Genomic DNA, 21,915 nt, shown 5'->3' with positions numbered 1-21,915 from the left:
AGATCCTTGTCAATCCTGATGCAGCAAACCTATGATTACAGGCATTCCAGCTTTTTTCTACTCATTGTGTATACTCTTTCTTTTTCCTAAGATGGTAAGGTGTGATTTGGAGAAATTTGGTTGCAATATATAGCAGATCAAGTGACCACATAGAGACTCTCTATAGGAACTACAGCACTTTAATTGGACACCAAAACAAAGTCTAAGTTTAACAAGGACAAAACACTTTTCAAGATGCTAAATAATTGAACCCAGTATCTTACTGGTACATTATATATAACCCTATTTGTAAATAAAGCTCAGCCTCAGAAGGTTTTGGATGTAAAATATTGAGCTTTCAACATTCTACCCTCTCAGCTATCATGAACATGCTTACAACAGTGTTACAAAGTCACAAATTTGTAGGATAGAGCTGTAGTCAATTAAATCAACCCTAATGCTTGTATGTTACTTATTTAATTGACTTCTAGAAAATTGAATGGCAAAGTCAACTCTAGTATTACTTTTAGCATAACCAATAACATAATTCAATAATGCAAAGCATTAGATCTGGCATATCACCATCCTGTTGCCCTCAGTTGATATTATACTAAATAATAGCACCTGTTATAATGTTAGGTTGAGGGAAGCTTAAGAGAGTGCTAATATGTGTTTGGTATGATTTTTAAGTTGATGTTTTTAATGATTATTTGAAATTTTAATCATGGGGTCCTTTTCATGTATAATGGTAATTAAATATACTGTACTTCTGATATGTAATAAAGTTATCTAATTTATTTAGCTAAAATTTAATCCTTTACCTAGCTCCTCTACAGAAACCTCTTGGACTTTACTAATGTTACATACATCATCAACCCATTAGAATCTGCTTCACTACAAAAGCATACTCATTAGTCAAGTGTAAAGTTATCATATATGATACTAATTCTCTACCTTAGACAGACAAAATGTTTCATAAGTTCTTTGCATGTTCTTGTATTTTATCTGTGAAACAAAACTGTGCATGCATATGTTTGATTTACTTCAGTTTTTCTAGCTTTCTTGATGTTTTTCTGAGACCAAAGTAATTTTTAGTGGTTTGATTATAAGCAAATTTTCTCTCTTTCATTCTCTCTTTCTCACACATGTACACTTACAACAGTTAAGCTTTGATTTCCTATCAAGTTGCTGGAGATCTCACTGTAACTTTTCTTCGTGTACTTATTACTTGCATTAGGTACACTTGTATATATATATATATATATATATATATAATATATATATATGAGCATGGCTGTGTGGTTAGGGAACTTGCTTCCTAGCTACATGGTTTCGGGTTCAGTCCCACCGCGTGGCACTTTGGGCAAGTGTCTTCTGTGCTATAGCCCTGGGCCGACCGAAGCTTTGTGATTGAATTTGGTAGGCAGAAGTTACTGCCGTGTGTGTAGGTGCTTGTGCCTCTCCGAGAGAGAGAGAGAGAGAGGGAATATTACTTGTATTGGGTTATTACTCCTTTCTTATATACTGAACAAAATCAGACTCTTAATGATATGGTCCAAAATGTTTGTGCTTGTATGGTCAGGAACTGGTGCATGATCTCAACTGTGTAAGTAGTACTCCGGTGTTAAGAAAAAGATCAACAACTAATCAGAGTGAAAGTATCTTCAAGTCTTGTTGTTATATATAACAGAAAGAACAAGCAATGGTGTTTATCATAATTAGATTTAAGTTTCAACATTTTTATTACCAGTTTGTCCCATTAAAAACTTGATATGTCTTGAAACACAGCAACATGGTAGCCTCCATTTTAGCTTAGTTTCAAGAATTTTGTTAAGGAAAAATAATATTTGCTAGGAATGGATCAAAATTACTATTATTTGTTGTATCTGGAAGAAGTTTACATAATGTCTACATATGTAGTCAATAAAATGTATTCTGCCATCAGATAAGGAGCAGCTTGTGTGTTATGAAAAGGAGATTGTAATAAGTTGATGCTTAATTGAGTTTCTCAATGTGTAATGTGAGGGATGAAATATTCTCAGCAGTACAATTATTTTGCTGACTTGTATTTGAGAATTGTTTTTACGTAATTAGTGACATAGTGGAAAGAGTTCAACTAGAAAACTAAACAAATGCAAAGTTTTACAAGAACTTCTATATCCTATAGTAATTAGTAGGGTAGTAATGACTTTTTTTCTTTAGTCAGACACTTATTTTGGTAACAAGATCTGAAAATCACATTGGTTTTTGCCCATCACATTTGCTTTTTTTGTTCCACAGCCTTATTTGTTTCAGTAATTGCCATAAAAAGTACCTGGTAACATTAAGATTAGCTAATATACATTTTGGCACCTTGAGTATACTTTGAATGCTGATGCCTAAAATATACCACTGGCTTTGCCTTGTGAACTCTTGTTTGGGAGATACAGCTTCTCTTTTTATATGCTCACATATTCTCTCGGGACCCCAGTTGCGCCCTACATCTTAGAAACTAGACCAATTTTTGGGTATATTTGGGATGACTCCAAAAATTTCATCAGCTCTATTTAATTTAATGATCTGCATTTTGGATACAAAAATAACAATATATATATATATATATATATATATATGTATACACAATATGTGTGTGTGCATGCATGCATGTGTGTGTGTATGTACATACATAGGAATTATGCTGTGATGCACAAAATCTCTTGGAAGGTAGGGTTTGGGTTAGTCATCTGCATAATAAATCAGTTAGTACAGGTCGGTGTCATACACAAGGACTGACATAGCATCACCATTATCAACTGCTATAAGAGCAAAAAGACACTCTATTGACCAAGTAATGAAAGTCACAGAAAGAGTTATAGCTTAATTGATTTGGAAGAGAATTAGTAATGATAAGATGCAAGGAAGATATACTGCTCATGAAACAATTGTAGAAGTATTTAACCAAGTGGAAGCCCCTACACCTGTCATTTGTTGGATTAGATGTCTACCAGGGTCACATACACAGTGATCTATTAGTCATTAAGAAAGCTGGGGTAGTCAACAAATGGTTGAGATGTTGTCAGCAAAGTGAGAATCAACCATGAGTTTAGCAACCAATTTAACATTAGAGTGGCCTATCACTGATCAGTCTTTAGTTAACTATTGTTTATTGTAGTCCTTTAGAGGAGTTTTAATGAGGGAATTCCAGATTTGTGTTGAAGAAATTTGAAGCAAGAAAGTAAAATTTAGAATCAAGTGTCCTCTAGATTTAGCAAAGAATCAAGTATAAGTAAATAGGGCAGATGACAAAACTCTGATTCCATCAGAGAAATGGCTATGCTTGGTATTCAGAGAAACTATAGACACATAAGAATTGAAATGAAATCGCAAGTAGTTTAACAGAGAAGGTAGATTTCATATATGGCAGGTGCACATGGGCACAGAAAATTTATTCTCTTATAGGCTTGGAAGGTTCTTGAGAAGTAGTTGACAGTTTTTGTGACCTGGATGACCTACTTAGCAGGTGGGGTGGGATAGCTGCTCTGAATGCATAATAGAGCCAGAGTAAGAACAAATTGGAATAAAAAGTTCAGGGAGCTATTACCTCTATTTTTTTTTATCAGAGTGAACAACGTGCTATGCTGCCTAATAATGAGATGTAGGTGATAAATACATAGGATCTGTGAAGGGTAGAAAGAAATGAAATGAATGCATAGCACTGGATGTGTAATATTAGTCTTTGTGGATGATGGAGGAGAAGTAAACTGAGAGAGAAACTGAACATAAGAGGTATCAGATGTAGGGTGCCACATAGAAGATTGCATGATATGGGTATATGATGCTTCTAGAGGAAGATAGATGTATAAAGAAATGCTGAATGAGATCTGTGGAAGAGGGAAACCAAGGAGACTTCAGATGAAGTGGTGAAGACTGACCTGAAGGCATTTCTTTACATGAGTAAGATGACACAAGATGCCATATGAGAAGAATCAAAAATTCTTTTGACGTGTCATTAAGGAAAAGGATAGGCATATCTAGGGATAAGAGGACAATCATGAACACGTTTCTGTTTCAATATACATTATCACCATATGGAACTTTAATTGGTAATTACGACAAATTCTCCAGAGGTAGAGGTGATTTAAATAATTCAAGAATTAATGGTGTATGGTATCTGATATACATGTACCTGTCTATCATTCAAATACATGCCTCTGGCCATTTGAAGTATTCCCTTTTACTCATTTTTGTTTAAATCATGCAAATTACATAGGGTATAAGTGGGTTCAATTCATTTTGTTTATGTCTAAGTCACCTGGCTGCTGGAAGATAAGTTAGGATGATTGCTCCATCATACTTAGTGGCACTGTGGGCAAGTGTCTTCTGCTATAACCTTGAGATAATCAATGTCTTGTGAGTGGTTGATGGAAACTGCATGGAAGTCTATTGTTCTGTCTATGTGTTGAAATTATGAGGATATTAGTTGAATAACTGATAATAAAAATACCTTTTCTTGAAAAGTAGGCACGAGTTGGCAACAAGAAGGATATCTGGCCAGAGAATAAGACTACCGTAAGTCTTGCCCAATATGCCAACATAGAAAAAGTGAATGTACAAATGAAGATGATGTGTGTGTGTGTGCTTGTTTGCTTCTTGTTTCAAGCTCTTGCTTGAAGGGGTTGGGGTTAACCCAGACTGATGGTCTCAGTGGCGTCATCATTCTTAGAGCCAACCAGGCCCATCAGTGCTCCCTGTTACTGGCAGTCCCATGCCAATCCCTCTGCATTTTCCTAGATGATGTTGAGCTTCTGGAGATCTTCCTTAACCCTTTTGTTACCAACCCGGCTGAAACCGGCTCTGGCTCTGAGTACAAATGTCTTGTTTCCATAAGTTTTAAATTATAATCTTCCACCAAACCTAAGTCACAATTTATGTTTCTAACATTAGCTTAATGATAACTAAGATATTTTACTAAATCCTTTGTTATATTTAAAGAGCATTTAAAATAAATACAGTAACAAAAGTGTTAATCATGTCCAGCAATCTGGTGTGAGGCCTGCCACAGGGCATCTTCCAGCCTGCAGTAAGGTCCTGTTAAGATGATCTGGTGGGAGGCAGGGGATATGTCTATACTAGTGCATGCAGCAGATAGCTATGAGGTGAGAGTGTGCAAGCAGTTCTTTTCTGGAAACACAATGGTACCATCTAATGTTTTCAATAGTTCTCAGGGCTCTGTTTTTGAAGCTGTTGATTCTATTTTCCAAGGTCTTTGTAAAGAGCTACATTTCTATTCCATAGAGAAGAATGGAGATGCATTGTAAATGAAGAGTTTTGTGTTTCAGGAGATAGAGCTGTGGCACCAAAGGGGCTTCCATAGGGAGTACATGACTTCTGCAGCCAAACCACATCTGTGCTTGATTTCTGGGGTCAGGTCTCCATTGTTGGGGAAAATGGAGCTCAGGTAGATGGAGATGACAAACTCCTTGACATCAGGGCCAATATGGAGAGGGGGACAGTCCGAGGCACCACTGACCTGCATCAGCTTGGTCTTCACCCAATTCACCTGAAGGACAAGCTTTGCTGATTCCTCTCTGTAAATGGTCAGTATGTCCCTGAGCTGGTCAGTTGAGTTGCTGAATAGAGTGGTATCAACCACATATTCCAGGTCAGTAAGATGGTAGTTTCCGAAGGTAATGCCAGAGATTCATTCACAGTTGAAGAGGTCAGAGACAACCACACACTGTGTGTGTGTGTGTGTGTGCATATTATGCATGAACCCAGGAAACAACATTTGTTAAATATATGCTTAACTTAAGCTATTTCTGCATATGTTGATTTAGACAAGAATTTAGTATTATGGTTCCTGAATGTAATATTTGTATGCTTTGTGAAAGGGACTGAATTATATTTCACTACAACACTCTTTTACGCTGACTAAGGAAAATTGGTATCTAACCTCACTCCTTTTTTTCTCTCTCTCTCTCTCTCTCTTTTTTAATGTATTATTTGTAGTGAGAAGGCATTACTGACATTTAAGCTGAGCACTTTCTACACATAATTCTTTATCTTAACTGTTATATTTGTCGTATTCCAGAAATTCATCTTCTTCCTTACATCTGTTCACTCTGCTACACACACATACACACACACAAACACAAACACACACACACACAAACACACACACACACACATAGACACACAGAGTGTATTAACAGACTTTGAATATTTAATTAAAACTCACTGTTAGAACACTTTTTAGTTCAACATTAACATCTTGAACATTCTAAAGTTGTTTTTACTTTTTTTTCTTCTTGGAATCATTTTTCAGGAAAATGCTGTTTATTTTGAATTTGTTTTCTTCAACAAATTTTGCCCAACCAGTACAGAATCCAGCGCCCTCCCCTCCCCAACAAAAAAAAATTTGTCTTTGAAAACCATGAGCTGGTAAAAAGAAAATAAAGGAAAGCTTTTATGTTTTTTTTCAAAATTGTTAATGGAATATAAGGAATTTCTCTTTTTCCTCCTCCTCCACCACCACCACCACCACCACCACCATCATCATCATCACTTCCCATGTGCTCTCTGTGGTGTCCATTGATGAATTATCTGGACATCACAATCTATACTTAATTCCCTTTCCTCTGCTCTTTATTTTTTCTTTCAGTTTTGATAATTCCTATATCTTAAATGGTTTTTTAAAACTCTCTTGCCTGTCATTTATTTTCTCCCTTCCCCTCCTTTCTACTCTCTTTCTGCTCACCCACACAAACATAATTTGCTGTTTCATGACAATTCATGACAGTTAGGCTTCATGTTGATGTCTCAGTACTTTTACATTAGTTTTAACCTACATCACATAATTTTGCTAAAATATTTATTCTTATATTTTTCATTATTTTCCTTTACCCTTTCAAAGAATGTCCCTTTTTTTTTTTTTTTGAGAAATATGACTCCAAGAAAAGTAGTTGTTATATCAGTCCTTTGAGCTCCCAACTCCTTTTTACATGAAAATCAGTGTTTCAGTAATAAACTGCTGTAGTTCAATATCTAAGGAAGTCTCTTAAATAAGAGTAGGAACCATTTTAGTACATGGGGCAAAGTACATAAGAACTATAGAGGTACATGTGTACTATGAAAAAAAATTTTAATTCATCTTAAATTCTACATATAAATTTATATGAATGGAATTTGTATTACATTATTGTTTTGATGACAAAACTTAACTATTTTGTGGGCACCTTCAAGTGTGAATGTGGCCAAAATTTCTCCCACCTTCATTTTGTTCTTTGTTGTTATTCAACCTGCTAGAAACAACAGCTAATGTTTCATCACATCACCCCCGCCTTTATATATATTTTCTGTTATTCTTTTTTTTACTTGTTTCATTCATTTGACTGTGGCCATGCTGGAGCACCACCTTTAGTTGGACAATTCTACTCCAGGACATATTCTTTGTAAGCCTGGTACTTATTCTATCAGTCTCTTTCGCTGAACTGCTAGGTTACAGGGGACGTACACACACCAACATTCATTATCAAGCGATAGTAGGGGGACCAAGAAACACACACACATACACACAACAGGCTTCTTTCAGTTTCTGTCTACCAGATCCACTCACAAGGTTTTGGTTGGCCCGAGGCTATAGTTGAAGACACTTGCCCAAGGTGCCATGTAGTGGGACTGAACCTAGAACCATGTGGTTGGAAAGCAAGCTTCTTACCACACAGCCACGCCTGCACCTATATATATATTAAGAATCCACTGGTGATACATCATGTCTGAAAAAGAATTTGGATGGCTAGTACTGGAGATGTTTTTAATCATTATTAACCCTTTAACTGTGAAATAAAATTTTTGAGGGTAATTCTAGTAATTTTGTTCTACCAAAAAATAGAATTTATATTTTCTCCAAGTCATATTGCCTCTGTAAATTTGATGTATCTCAACAAAAAATTGTTTCAAACATGACATTCGTCAACAAAAAATAGATTTATATATAAAATTGTTTTCCAATTTAAAAGTAATGAAATTTTGTGTGGATATATCTAATTTCTTTAACAAAAAAGTTAATCTACTCAACCAGTGCTGACATTGTTGTTAGATAACAACTTAGCAACAACCTCACTCCTAAGTAACAATTGTCTTCTTTTCTTTTCATGCTAACTTTTTTTTTGTTATCTTTTTCACCTCCTCTTCTTTCTTCTGGTTCTCTTGATGTTATGCAGCTGGTTTTACAGACACATACACATATTCACTATCAATTTATAATATTGTTTGAAAATTAAAAAAAGAAACAAAAATACTCCCTCATTTGAATATATCACAAAATTTAAAAAGAAGGAACTGGAATATTGCGTTACTACTCTATATTTGTTTGTTTCTTTTTTCTTCTTCTTGTAAATGCATGCTCAGGTGTGTGGTATGTGTGTGTGTGTGTGTGCCTTTTTTTTTCGCCCTTTTAAAGCCTAGCCAGACTCATGGGCCCTGTTTCCCAGTTTCTATGGCATTTGTGTTCTCCCCCAGCTGGATGGGACGCCAGTCCATCGCAGCGTTACTCAAGAAACAGGAAGGAAAGAGTGAGAGAAAGTTGGGATGAAAGAGTACAACAGGGGTCGCCCTCCGCCCCTGCTGGAGCCTCGTGGAGCTTTAGGTGTTTTCAGTCAATATACACACACAACGCCCGGTCTGGGAATCTAAACCGCGATCCTCCGACCGCGAGTCTGCTGCCCTAACCACTGGGCCATTGCGCCTCCACGTGTGTGTGTGCACTTGCACATAATTTTAGTGTTCATTAATGAAAAAAATCTTAAGAAATTGGAAATTGAAGTAGGTAACTTCTTTATATGAACATAAGTGTGTACATATGTATACACATGTGCCATCTTGTGCATGTGCACAAGACACACACATGCATACACACACTTTGATTCTCAGTCATGCGGAATGAATGAATACATGTGCTCATTATCTATTATTGCCAGATGTAACTAAATATTCTGTAAATATTGGTCATTGTGGCAATGTGTGTATGTGTGAGAAGGACGTCCAACCACAGAAACAAGCCAGAAATTGAAATATAAGAGTGAGTCATGGTCCTCCGATATTTGTAGGAGGGCAGTAAGTCTCAATAAGAACTTACTTGGACTGTCATTAAGGTTCAATCCATGACAACATGGAAAGCAGACATAAAATATTGATGATGATCTTAATATATTATTAATGTTGTTGTGTGTGCATGTGTGTGTGTGTGTGTGTGTGTATGTATATGTATTATGTATACACACACTCACACATATTGGAACATGGTAATGATGCAGTCCTTGCTCCATGGGTTCCTCTTAAACCATCTAATCCATGCTGGCATGGAGCTTGGGTGTTAAAAGATGATAATGACAATGCGAGTGTATAATGTAATCTAAGGATGTACATATGTAAAATTAAATTAAATTTTCAACTAAAAGTATCACTTTATCACAATATCAGTATTTAATCTTCTTACTGTAATTAGCATGCATATCATATGACAGAATTTCAGCTCTGCTTCAGAATAGCGAGCACTCTAATTATTCTAAAACAATGTATTGAGAAATATATACGTGTACATACTATTTTATCCAACATTCTGGTGTCAAGGAGTCATTTTTTAGTTTGTTTCTAATGTGTGTGTGTGTGTGTGTGTAGATGTATGTGCATATATTCATATATTTGCATGTATATATATGTATGTATATATGTATATATATATATGTGTGTGTGTGTGTGTATGTATGTATGTACACATGTATGCACTAGTCATCCCTATTACATGTAATTGTGTGTTTATATGTAGTGTTAGCTGCAAGCATGTATGTATACTTGTCATCACAGCCACATGTAAATGCATCGTTGCACCCAGCATAGAAACATAGCTTACCTTGGAAAATTTCTGTGTCGTCAGTAATTCCACATTGTCTTACATGTGCTGCACTTTCTACTTTGATTTGTTTGTCTTTGAGACTTGTTCCTGGGCCCGGAGTTTTCCGTGAAAGTACATTGTTCACTTCCACAACATCAAGCATTATGTTAGACAGCTTGTTGTCCAAGTTGCGACTAATTTCCTTCTGTTTTCGGATTTTCTGTTCCATAAACATGATGGCTCGGAAAAGCGACGTGAAGTTGTTTTGGTACTTCAGGAACCGGTCCTCTGCCTTTTCTAGCATGATACTATGCTGAGTCAGTGTTGTGTTTAGTTCGCGGTTTTTGACAATTTCACCTAACAGGGTAGTTTCTACACTATGGATCTTTGAAGTTAAACCATGCACCTCACTTGAGGACACTGTTGATTTTTTCTGAGTTTTTCCATTTACTGTATGGTCCGACTGCACTGGTTGTGTCATCACTGGACACTGAGAAGCATCTACTTCATTAACCACTATTGTGTACGCACACTTAGTGCTCCTAACGGAAGCTGATTTACTTTTCTTCTTTATAATGGGATTGTGGGCTGCTGCATCTGTATCCCAGCCTTTGTGGAAAGTTTGCAAGAAGATAAGGAGGCCAATAATTATTGTGTTGATGAACATGTTGGTGTGAGTATTAATTGACTGACTTCAAGGTGGTTTAGAAAGTAGTTACTTAGTCACTTGGTGTTGTTGTAGACTGAATCAAGAATATATCTAAAACAGAATAATGTGGTATATTCCCTGCTTATAGTGATAGTATTTTCCCTATTTCTAGTGATTCACTGAAAATATATCTTATATTTTTCTTTGGAATTATCTCTGTTCCAGTGTAAATTCTTTGATACTTTCTATGTCCTTATACAATAGCTTACTACTCCAAAGCTCATCACTGTCAACACAAGATATCTATCTCCATGTCATTCCCCTAAATATGTGCATTTTGTCAATTTGTTTTTGTTTTGTTTTTAATACTTTTTTTGGTTGTTTAATATTTCCTGTTTGAATGATCGTCTCTATCTAAAATGTGTATACTTGTTTCCCCTTTCTAAATAACATTGAGATAGAAATGTACAGCCTAGCAGTATAAAACATAGAACCACTAACTAATACCTCTCTCATATGCTATTTCTGTCTCCTCCCTACTTCCCTTTTTTGTTGCTTTTTTTCTCCTTCTTCCTGTTTCAATCATTTATATATAGACATTCAATTAATTGTTCTTCCAGGAGCACTAAAACAAATAGTCTACTATCAAGGGGTTCTTTTCTATGGGTGTTCCCCCAGCAAAACTGTTAACCAATGTATTTAGAGTGTTTCTTACATATCTCATGGTGTTAAACTAACTGAATGGAAAATTAGCTAAGTAAGCTGAAATGCTGAGTAAATTTGAGAGGCTGGGCTAGATTTGTCTCCGCCTTTATCACAACATATCAGTATGCTGGTAATAATTTTCTGTAGAAAGCGTGTCTCATGTTGCATGTGTTGCATCTACAGGAAAATAAATATGCATTCAGTAATAAAGTATATTTGAAATATGTATATGTAAAAAAATAGTATAATAATATATAATATGATATAATATAATATAATATAATTTAATATAATGTAATATAATGTGTGTGTGTGTATGTATAAAATATGTATGTATGTGTGTTTGCAAGTGGAGAATTTGTATTTTCTGGAATTGATGTAATCAACTTTCAGAATTAAAACACTCCCCCCCCCCCCGTATTGTATTTTGCATATGGTCTGACCCAGCTGTAGTCAGGAAAACCCCCTTGCATCTGACATTCCTTACCAATAGTAGTTTAGATATTTTCCTTGGGCGGAGGAAGCTGATGGAATTCTGAAAACAAGCCAGAAACCACATGTACAGAGACAGGCAGACAAATACACACGTACACAGTTTAAATACTTCCACTTATATAAATGCATATTGACTTCGGCCTGTTTGTTTAATCATACATAACATTATAGTTACCTCAACTCACTAGACATGTAGGCAGAGAGTGATACACACACTTAAAAACAAACATAAACCCTTATGTATATTTTCAATTAAACAAATTGATATATATATAAATATACAGACACAAACACACACACACGTGTGTATAAATATATATATATATATATATATATATATATATATATATATATATATTCAAATATATATATATATTCAAATGGCAAATATGCGTCACGATGTGTTACTGCTACTGTTTATAACTCGCTCTGAGATTTATCATTATATATATATATATATATATATATATATATATAATATATATATATATATACTCATAGTTATGTATACATTTACGCATCTAAAATACTTGCTGAAACATGTACATAAATATAAATAGATATACGTATACATATGACTTATGCAACTATAGATAAACACATATGTTCTCTTTCCCAATTTTTTTTCAAAAGAGGAAATAAAACATAGCCGGTTACTTCTATAAATCTGTTTCTCTCTTTGTCCCATTGAGAATTTATTTCTGTCACTATTTACATCCCTGTAAATATTTTAGACCTCCATCAAAAACTTGGGGCGATAGAAACACAAATCTGTCTAGAGAGGTGGTACTGTTCTGGTTGGTGGACATAATGGGAAGAATAATAAGTACTTTATGAACCAAATTTAGTCTAGTTTTGATTACTAGTTGTAAAGATTTTCCTTTACACTGATGTGTCTCCAGATTCATTGTGCTGATATTTCAAGATGTCCCGATTGTATTATCAAGATATCTAAACTCTAGACTGACAGGTGGTTGCATGTTTATTGTTTCTTATCTTTGTTATTATTGGCTATAGGAATAAATATTGTTTTCATATACTGTGGGGGGATATTAGTATTTCGTTCATGGGCAGGTACTTTTATTTGTATTTTGGAGAGAGTGTTCTTATGGAGAGTTGTATTATATCCTTGAAAGTGTTTCAACTCTTTTGCTACCATATTTCTCTTAAAATACACTGCCTTTCTTTCAGAAAATTTTGAAAATAATGAAGAATTTATTAGGTATAAAATAAGCATAAAATTTTGATAGAATATATTTAATTTGGATCATTTTAAAACTGGAAACTAAAGGCAGAGTCAGATAAGTTGATATCAAGAAGATTAACGCATTTGTTCCATTATAGGCACAGGTGTGGAAGTGTGGTAAGAAGTTTGCTTTCCAACCACATGGTTCTGGGTTCAGCCCCACTGTGAAGCACCTTGGGCTAGTGTCTTCTACTATAACCTCAAGATGACCAAAACCTTGTGAGTGGATTTAGTAGACAGAAACTAAAAGTAGCCCATCATGTGTGTGTGTGTATTTATATGTGTATGTTGGTGTTTGTCACCCTTACAAAGAATAAGTCCTAGGATCGATTTCTTCAACTAAAACCCTTTAAGGTTGTGCTCCAGTATGGCCACAATCAAATAATTGAAATAAGTAAAAGAATAAAAAGGAATAAAAGAATAGAATTGAAAATTCTGCAGTTTTGTGATGTATTGGGGTTATAATATGTAAGAGAAATGTTAAAAAGCTTGCCAAATAACTGGCTGTTTGGCAGATTAAGAGCAAAATGAACATTGTTTTGACTAGGGAAAAGAAAATTGTTAGACCTTCAATGTGAAGAAATGTTTTTATATAAATCTGTTTAGGGAATTTTAGCTAAAAAACATAGATGATGGAAAATGAGGACAAGCTTGAGTTTTTTTTTTAACATCGTGCAAAAGATTTATTTGGATAAATTTTTATAATGTGTCAGTTAATTTACTTTAAGTCTTTGATTAATTGTGTGAGCCATTAGAGCTGGATGATGATGTAATAACATAGTATAAAATATAAGCAACAAGCCTAGTGGAAGTGGAAAGAAGGATCTAGCTGAGAACTGTACTTTAGGCAAAGAAAACAGGGTTGAGGTAGTAGATTCCTGTACTAAGCATCTCATTTAGCATGTCACTGGTCAGATCCTATTGAGATCAACCTTGTTTTTCATCCCTTGTTAAGAGTTTCTCAAAAATAAGAACATGCAATATGCAAGCATGTTATTCAATTGAACTTATATTTTCCATTCCAAAAGTAGCTGCGTGCCTTGGTTAAATAAATCCTTACATGTTTCATTGAACTGGGGTTTTTTCTAGCTAGTGTCAACCATTTCTATTTTCTTGTGGCGACCCTTATTTTGGTATTAAAATTTTTGGTATAAAAATGTCTTTTACTCCATATCTATTTGATTCTCTTCTTTTTTCTCTCTCTCTCTTAAATGGCTGTGACTATATTCCTATGGCCTTAAATGCATTATTACTTGCAGCATATTTTGTTAGTATTATTATAATTCCTTTGTGCAAATGCTACACACCCTCAAGTGTTAAGTAAGAAAAACATAAAATAAATGTTTATATTATTTGTTTTCATGCTTTTTAATAATTTTTGTTGGTAAGCTGCTTGTTTAAAGAGGGAAATGAAAAGAAATTAAGTTGAAATTAAAAAGAAATATATTTGCTCAAAGGAAAAAACTCAAGAGAGAAAGAGATGGGGAGAGGGAGAGATTTGAAACAAAGTTAATTAAAAATTTTTGCAGAGAGTTTTAATGATTCTGACTGTCATGCATTACTCCAGCTTTCATCTGATCAAACTGGAGCCATCTTCTCTTGCTTTTTGTTTAAGGAACACATTCCATTGGTCAGATGGGTCATCTGATGCTAATATTCTCTCTGCTGAAGACTTAGTATGTTATAGCTAATAATGTGCAGACATAGGCTGAGGTTGTGGTATTTACAGAGGTGCTTTGGAATGTCATGGTGGGAAACCAGTGCTACGTAGCTATTGGATGGTCTTCTGACTATATTGCCAAACTTTTCCAATCTCCTCTTATTATTATCTTCTTACTGGCATCATTCTCTCATCCAGAAGAATCCATCTTAAACCATATCATCAAATGTCCATTTCTTTTTTCAAATTGTATGGTATAATCTGAGAGAGATTTGGTTCTTATTTCTAGTAGGCCAAATGATTGCATTGGCTTGTTTGGCATTTAGTTCTTTGCCTTGATGTTCTAAGTAGAAATCCTAAGTCAGAATTTCAACTTAAAATTTATTACTGGTACTTATTCATTGACCTATAACAGAGTAAAGGGGATTACATACAATAAGGTTTGAACATTAAATAGTAAAGCATTACATTAGTTACTATGAAAGCAACTGATTATAACTACTCAATAATACAAATTATGAAATTGATACTAATAATATTTAAAAACTACTGTATAACATGATATAAAGTCATTTGATATATGATGCCAACAGTAATATAAAGCTGCTTGATATGTGAAGCTGTTTGCTCTATTGAATGTTGTTAGATATTTCAGCCTAATTGTCATATGATACCAACATAAATTAAAATTTCTAACATTTAAAATATACAGACTTCCAACATAGCCAAAAGCTATTTATTAAACTTAACATAAGTTGTAATAACAGCAGCAACTTGTATTCTGTGATCATGTTTATCAGATGCCAGGAATATTTAGAATATCAGTGATAATATAATATTATGTCGTACTAAATAATGCTTACCGAAGCAAAATATTAAGTCTAATACTTAACTATTTTTGACTGGATAGTGAGATTCTTTTTTTTTTTAATATATGAAGTAGGAGAAATATAGTTGATTGAATTTGTTCCATTATATTTCTTGAAGTTATTCTATCAAACTTCAGAGAGATGAAAGATAAAATAAGTGTTAGAAAAGTTAGGTTTCCTTTTCAGGGTCAGAAAATAGTTTGATTTTGAGTAGTTGTTGATCCATTACGAAGTATACTTATATGTACTGCTGCTGCTCACATAATTAGAACAGAACACTTGTTACACTGACATTCTAGATCTTTCACCAACTGTCTAGCAAACCCTCACTCATCAACATCCCGAGGAAGCCTCTATGCATTGCCTGACCTGCTAGAAAGAAGGAGCAAATCTTTCTCATCACACCCTACTTACTGCCTTAAAAATGAAATGACATAGATATCATCAGATGGGTTAATGATGATTAAAACACCTTTGATCTTAAGTCTGTTTCATCCGTGTGAACATAGCACTAGCAATAACAACAAGCATGTGCTCATGAACATGGTGTGTCCTCTCCTTGTTTCTTCTCTTACCACTACAGAAGTTCTTGCATGATTGAAAAGCAAGATGTATACCAAATGATTAATCTACTTCTGTTTGTCATCTCTAGTGTCTCAGACATGTATTGAGTACTTTGCTCAACTATTCCTATTTGGAATTGTATCATTGTAATACTCTCCTTGCCCATCTTTTCTCTATAGGCACTGAACATTAATGGTGCTAAAATTACTAGTCTAGGATGATGTGCAAAGTTTATGATAACTGTTCCTTTTATCCAGACTTAATAAAAACAATAACAATAATTATGATGATAATAATAATAATGATGATGATGATGATTTATTTAAAGATAGTATAAAAACTGAAAAGCATAAAGGTTGTGGATTAGATTTTGTATAATTTCTAATAAAGTTTATGAAAAAGAAAATTCAGTTGTGGAACAGCTTAAACAAAAGCTTAGTTTTGTCAAGAACATATTGCACTTGTAAAAAAACATGTTGCACCTAAAGCTGTTTATTTAGCACTGCCTATAGCATAATTTTGGCATAAATAGCCTAAATTATGTCATAAATTATGTCAAGATTAGAGTATTGTGAGGGAAAAGAAAGTAAAACCTGATATTTGCACATAATTTTCAATAATGTTCATTCACTAAAGGTGAAAAGAATTAATGAATGAATGAATGTTTGAGAGAGAGAGAGAGAGAGAGAGAGAGAGAGAGAGAGAGAGAGAGAGAGAGGAGAGAGGCAGTTGAGAAAGAGACCTCCCCTCCACTATTTGCATTCAATCTAGAATAGTTTGGTCAATATCTCTCAATTGTTCTAGGAGATAAAAATAATATAATAGTGACACTAGTGACATACATTTTGTGTGGGTAAGATTACACTGGTAATAGGTTGACAAGTTAAACCTACTTTAGATGGGAATAATTTCTCTGTCATTGTACTACAGTAAATCGTGCATCATGTATACTTTGGCATGTTTTCTTTGGTAATGCAGCATGAATTTGGAACTACGGTATCACTGAAACTTTGTTGCTAAGGTTTGAATATTATGGCTACTAAAACAAATTAGTTTACTAGTAATTTTGGTAATATAATTTTCGGAAATTAGTATTATTGTTGGGTTCTTAATGCTACTGTATAAGTCTATAAGCAATTTTTGGTAAATGTAAATAAGCCTGAAAAATAAACTGAAGTTGATAAAATGTTGTTTAATGTTGATTTCTACTGTTTGGTTTAAAAGAGGCTTTCATATATTAGGGTTAGTCTGTTTCAACTTCCGGAGGAGTGGAGTCTGTGAGTTAGTGATGGTAGTGAGCAGTCTTATTTGTTGGCTCTTGCACTTAATGATCTTTCTGATGAAAGAAGCACTTGGAACTTAGAAACAGTCATGTCCTCACATATCTGTATCTAGCTGTTGACATGAGAATACAAAGGGTTCTTTGAATGGCAGTCAGATTTGGAGATTTGGTGTCTCTTCTTTAGGATCTTTATGTTTCTCTTATCGCCTACAACATTTTGACTCTAGTCCTACTTCCGAATATAACATCCTGTTTCTTAAAGCGTGCATTTATGTTGCCCTTTCAAAATTATCTGTTTAATTCTGAAGGGGAATTAAAAATGTGAACAAGCCTCTATATGTACATAGTTTCTGAAATATAGTGTAATATGTATATCTTATTTTTCTCTTGTACATTCTGTCAGTCTTTTCTACACATTTGATTTAATGTTCTTCAATGGCTGATGTGTTCTCCATGTATCATTCATGTAGCAGCAACATGAGAATCAAGGTGGATAACTTATAAGCTTCTCTCTCTCTCTTATTCTGTTTCATCACATCATTCTTTTCTCTTTTCTTTTTAATGTCGTTCTGTATCAAAATATATCATAATAGCCTTGAAGTGAAGAATAAAGTAAATTTCCAAAACAAGTAAAGAAAAAAAGAGGTACTTTCATTTTAAATGGTTAAAGTCACAAGTGGTGAATAATTAAAGGCAGATGTGACAAGACTGGGAACTAAGAAAATCTATTAAAATGTCTGGGTTCCTGGGCACACAACTATCAAGTTGTATGTTGTTGTTTAACACCAGGTCATCTCTGACCAGGCAGATCTATGATATTAAAGGTTTTTAGCTGGGGTTATCCTGTATTATTTAACTATATTTCCCAATACTTCTTTTCTTCTGTTTAAAAAAATTCATAGTGACTCCCTCATTGGCTTAGGATATATGTTTTAGTTAACTATATACATTGATTGACCTTTTTATAAATATGCCTGCAGTTTTAGGTAATCAGTGCATTAAATGTAGAAGTGAATTGGTTGAGTGAATATGATGGTGACCTCAGTGGTGTTAAAATTAAATACTCTATGGACATTTCATTCTATATTTTGGGGCTAGACATTTAATCTTGCATTCCTTTGTTCTTGTAATTATCATGTCTTAATCTTACTAGTGTGTTCTGTCAGATGCAATTTTTTACATCTTCTAACAGGAAAATTATATCGGTCCTTAAATAATAACACACAATATATTTAAACTTACAAAAATACTTGCAAATAACTAATTTACAAATTCCTCTGACCTACCTCACTTATGTGTTCATATCTCCATCAATGATCTAATTGCTATGAAAACTAAGACTGCGAACTATCTACAATTTAAGCAACCATTTAGGCATATAGATTCACATAGCAGTGCTGGTTATTATTATTTTCAAACTGTTGTAAAGAATGTAATTCTTTATTTCTGATTGAATAACTACTGCCAGAAAGGTATTCCTGTTATCAATCTCTGTTAGAAATAATTCAGAAACTATGCAAATATATAAAGATGAACTCACTGTTAAGATGGGCTGGTTGTATTTTGATGTTGATTATTAGATATGATTAATAGCTGTTATCTATTTATCATGTCTCTGGCAAATTGTTAGCGTTGGTGGTAATTTTTATTTTTATGTGTCTGTGTTTTAGTGTTTCTGACTGTATTATTAGTATTATTCTGTGTTTGTGTCTGTGTGTACTGGAAATTATGTAAGGTTGAGTGCAGTATATCAGTTATTTTGTATGTGAGATGTATTTAGTTTTGTAAAAGAAATTTCGAGATAAAACCCCAAGTTAAAGAGATAGAGCACATGCAATCTGAAGATTAAAGTTTCAGTTCTTGTTTAAGTTTTTCAAAATCACATTTTCTGTTGTAAAATTCTAAGTAACATGTGGCACTCTGATGTTGTTTACAAAGTCATGTAATCATTTATTGTATGAGGTGGTATTGTTGCAAACTCTAAAGCAATGGCTTGGATTTTTTATGATATGGAGTTTAGATTACTCCAAATGTTCATTCTACTTTTATAACAGTCGGATTTGAAAGAGCTGCACTCATGATCTTTCAATGTTCTCCTTTGCTGGGGCAAGGGTTGGGGGTGGTACATGTAGGGGAGTTTAATGCAGTTTAGCTTGGTTTGAACTTTCTGAAGGTCAGTGGTTGTGAGAAAATATAGGCAGTGAGGACCCACCAAAGAGAGGCAGTTCCTGGGAGAAAAGATTGGAAATATATCATCATTATCATCATCATCATCGTTTAACGTCCGCTTTCCATGCTAGCATTGGTTGAATGATTTGACTGAGGACTGGCAAACCAGATGGCTGCACCAGGCTCCAATCTGATCTAGCATGTTTCTACAGCTAGATGCCCTTCCTAACGCCAACCACTCCAAGAGTGTTGTGGGTGCTTTTACGTGCCACCGGCACGAGGGCCAGTCAGGTGGTAATTGCGACGGCCACGCTCAAATGGTGTTTTTTACGTGCCACCTATATATATATATAACCTTAATGTAGGTTCATAAAGGCAAAGCACAGTAAATGTGAAGAGAGAAGGGGTGTTCGATGAGATGAGTGGGTTAGTAGGGGCATAATACAAATAGAAAATTCTTTGCAAAGACCGTTGTAGTAACTATAGCAATGGCTAAGTGACTTAAAATGTTTGTGAGTGAAGGTTTGTTTATTGTGTGAATAACTTTATTTTAGAAACAGTCCTATATGCATATGTGATGGGAACTCAATACCAGGTGCATGAGTAGGAATGTGTTGCAAAATTTACTTTGATTTTGTATAGGCACAGCAGCTGTGTATTATCTGGCTTTTGGAAAGATATCATAATCTCTGTGATGCAAGCTTGGCTGTGTGATTCTCATTATCTCTATTTTGTGTCACTTCCTTTCAACTTTACATTAACCCCTTGACGCTGGTATTACCCGAAGCATGCAAGACACTGCTCCGGTTCTTTTTTATCTAATGAGGCCACACAAACACACAAGTGCCAACGAGCTCACGTCTATTTACATTCACCGTTAGAATAACATAGTGTTGTACATTTATGTCTACCGGTTTTTGAAGCTATTTATCATAATATGATATGCACGAGTTATTCTGCTCAAGTTAAAAAAAAATAGCTTGCGTGTGGTACAACTTGAAACACAGTATTATGCATGTAAGGTATCCGCATGTCATTGGTCTACTGCTAGTCTCATGACTTGAACGTAACCTAAAATAGCTAAGATAATGCACAGGACGGCGAGCACGCGCACCTCAAGAATTAAAGTACACGATAGCGAACGTAACCATACATCAGCCACTAAAAAGTCTGAGATAGATGTATGGCAGCTCTACATCGTATATTTACGTTAACCGCGTGTAGGCAAGCAAAAGTGTGATCACATATTTGCGTCAACCGTTGTCAAGGGGTTAAACATTTTTTCTCAGTCCTTCTTCTCCATAACTGCAGTCCAGTGAAATACCCTTGTATCAACCTAGCAAAGTCCAGTTTCTCATTTATTTGCCTTCCAACCTCAGCCTTTCTTCACTTAATCCAGTAAAGTGGTCTCTTTGCAGTTACTCAAGTTGCTGGAAATAATAATCAGATTTAACTCAAGTCATGTACTAACTTCTTAAAAGATAGTCTGGAGAATGTATGTAGAGAATGTACTAGTATCAGAGACTGCACTGTATCTAGATAAAAGGTGTAATAGTTAGGGTGGAATGGCCATGATTGAAAGTCTATTGATCAAAACTGACCTGGGGTTAAACAATCACATCACATTCATCTCATATCTTTTATCTTTTACCTGTTTAAGTCATTTGACTGTGGCCATGCTTGGGCACTGCCTTGAAAGGTATAGCTGAACAAATTGACACCAGGACTTTTTTCATTTAAAGCCTGGTACTTATTTTATCAGAGTCTTTTGCTGAACTGCTAAGTTGCAGGGATATAAACACATCAACACTGGTTGTCAAGTGGTGGTGGGGGACAAAGGTACACACACATTCATACATCATCATCATCATCATTTAGCGTCCGTTTTCCATGCTAGCATGGGCTGGATGGTTCGACCGGGGTCTGGTAAGCCATGGAGGCTGCACTAGGCTCCAGTCTGATTTGGCAGACATACATACATATACATACAACAGGCTTCTTTCAGTTTCCGTTTACCAAATCCACTCACAAGGCTTTGGTCAGCCTGAGGCTATAGTAGAAGACACTTACCCAAGGTGTCATGCAGTGGGACTGAACTTGGAACCATGTGGTAGGGAAGCAAGCTTCTTACCACACAGCCACTCATGTGCCTATGTGTCATATCGCATCTTTTCATTATTACCTGAAGCATTACAATAAAATCCTATACTCTGTACAAGCCATCTAGTACCTTAGTACTATTAAAATCAATTTCTATCTCCCACACTCTTTCTCTCTCTCTCTCTCTCTTTACTCCCCTCCTTTCTCTCTCGACATAACACCAAACAATAAATGCTTATGTTCAAAACTGCCTTATCTAGAATTTCTCTCTGGTGAACCTCTATCAAATCTTACATGTTTCCAAATCTCAGTTGAAACAAACACCT

General features: G+C 34.8%; 2 protein-coding genes across 2 annotated transcripts in view; one reads left to right on the top strand and one right to left on the bottom strand.

The window, feature by feature from the left end:
* Positions 1–11,256, bottom strand: part of LOC115210795 (techylectin-5B) — a 32,579-nt gene extending 21,323 nt beyond the window's left edge. Inside the window, exon 1 of the mRNA XM_029779534.2 lies at positions 9,869–11,256. Coding sequence (XP_029635394.1) covers positions 9,869–10,517 — 649 coding nt within the window. The 5' untranslated portion in view covers positions 10,518–11,256. The remainder of the gene's footprint in view (positions 1–9,868) is intronic.
* The window catches only part of LOC115210788 (protein disulfide-isomerase TMX3), a 125,631-nt gene that overhangs the window by 88,067 nt on the left and 15,649 nt on the right, over positions 1–21,915 (top strand). The window lies entirely within an intron of this gene.

Source organism: Octopus sinensis, linkage group LG1 (assembly GCF_006345805.1).
Source record: "Octopus sinensis linkage group LG1, ASM634580v1, whole genome shotgun sequence".
In the NCBI taxonomy this organism is placed as follows: Eukaryota; Metazoa; Mollusca; class Cephalopoda; order Octopoda; family Octopodidae; genus Octopus; species Octopus sinensis.
This window is presented reverse-complemented; position numbering and strand designations above follow the sequence as displayed.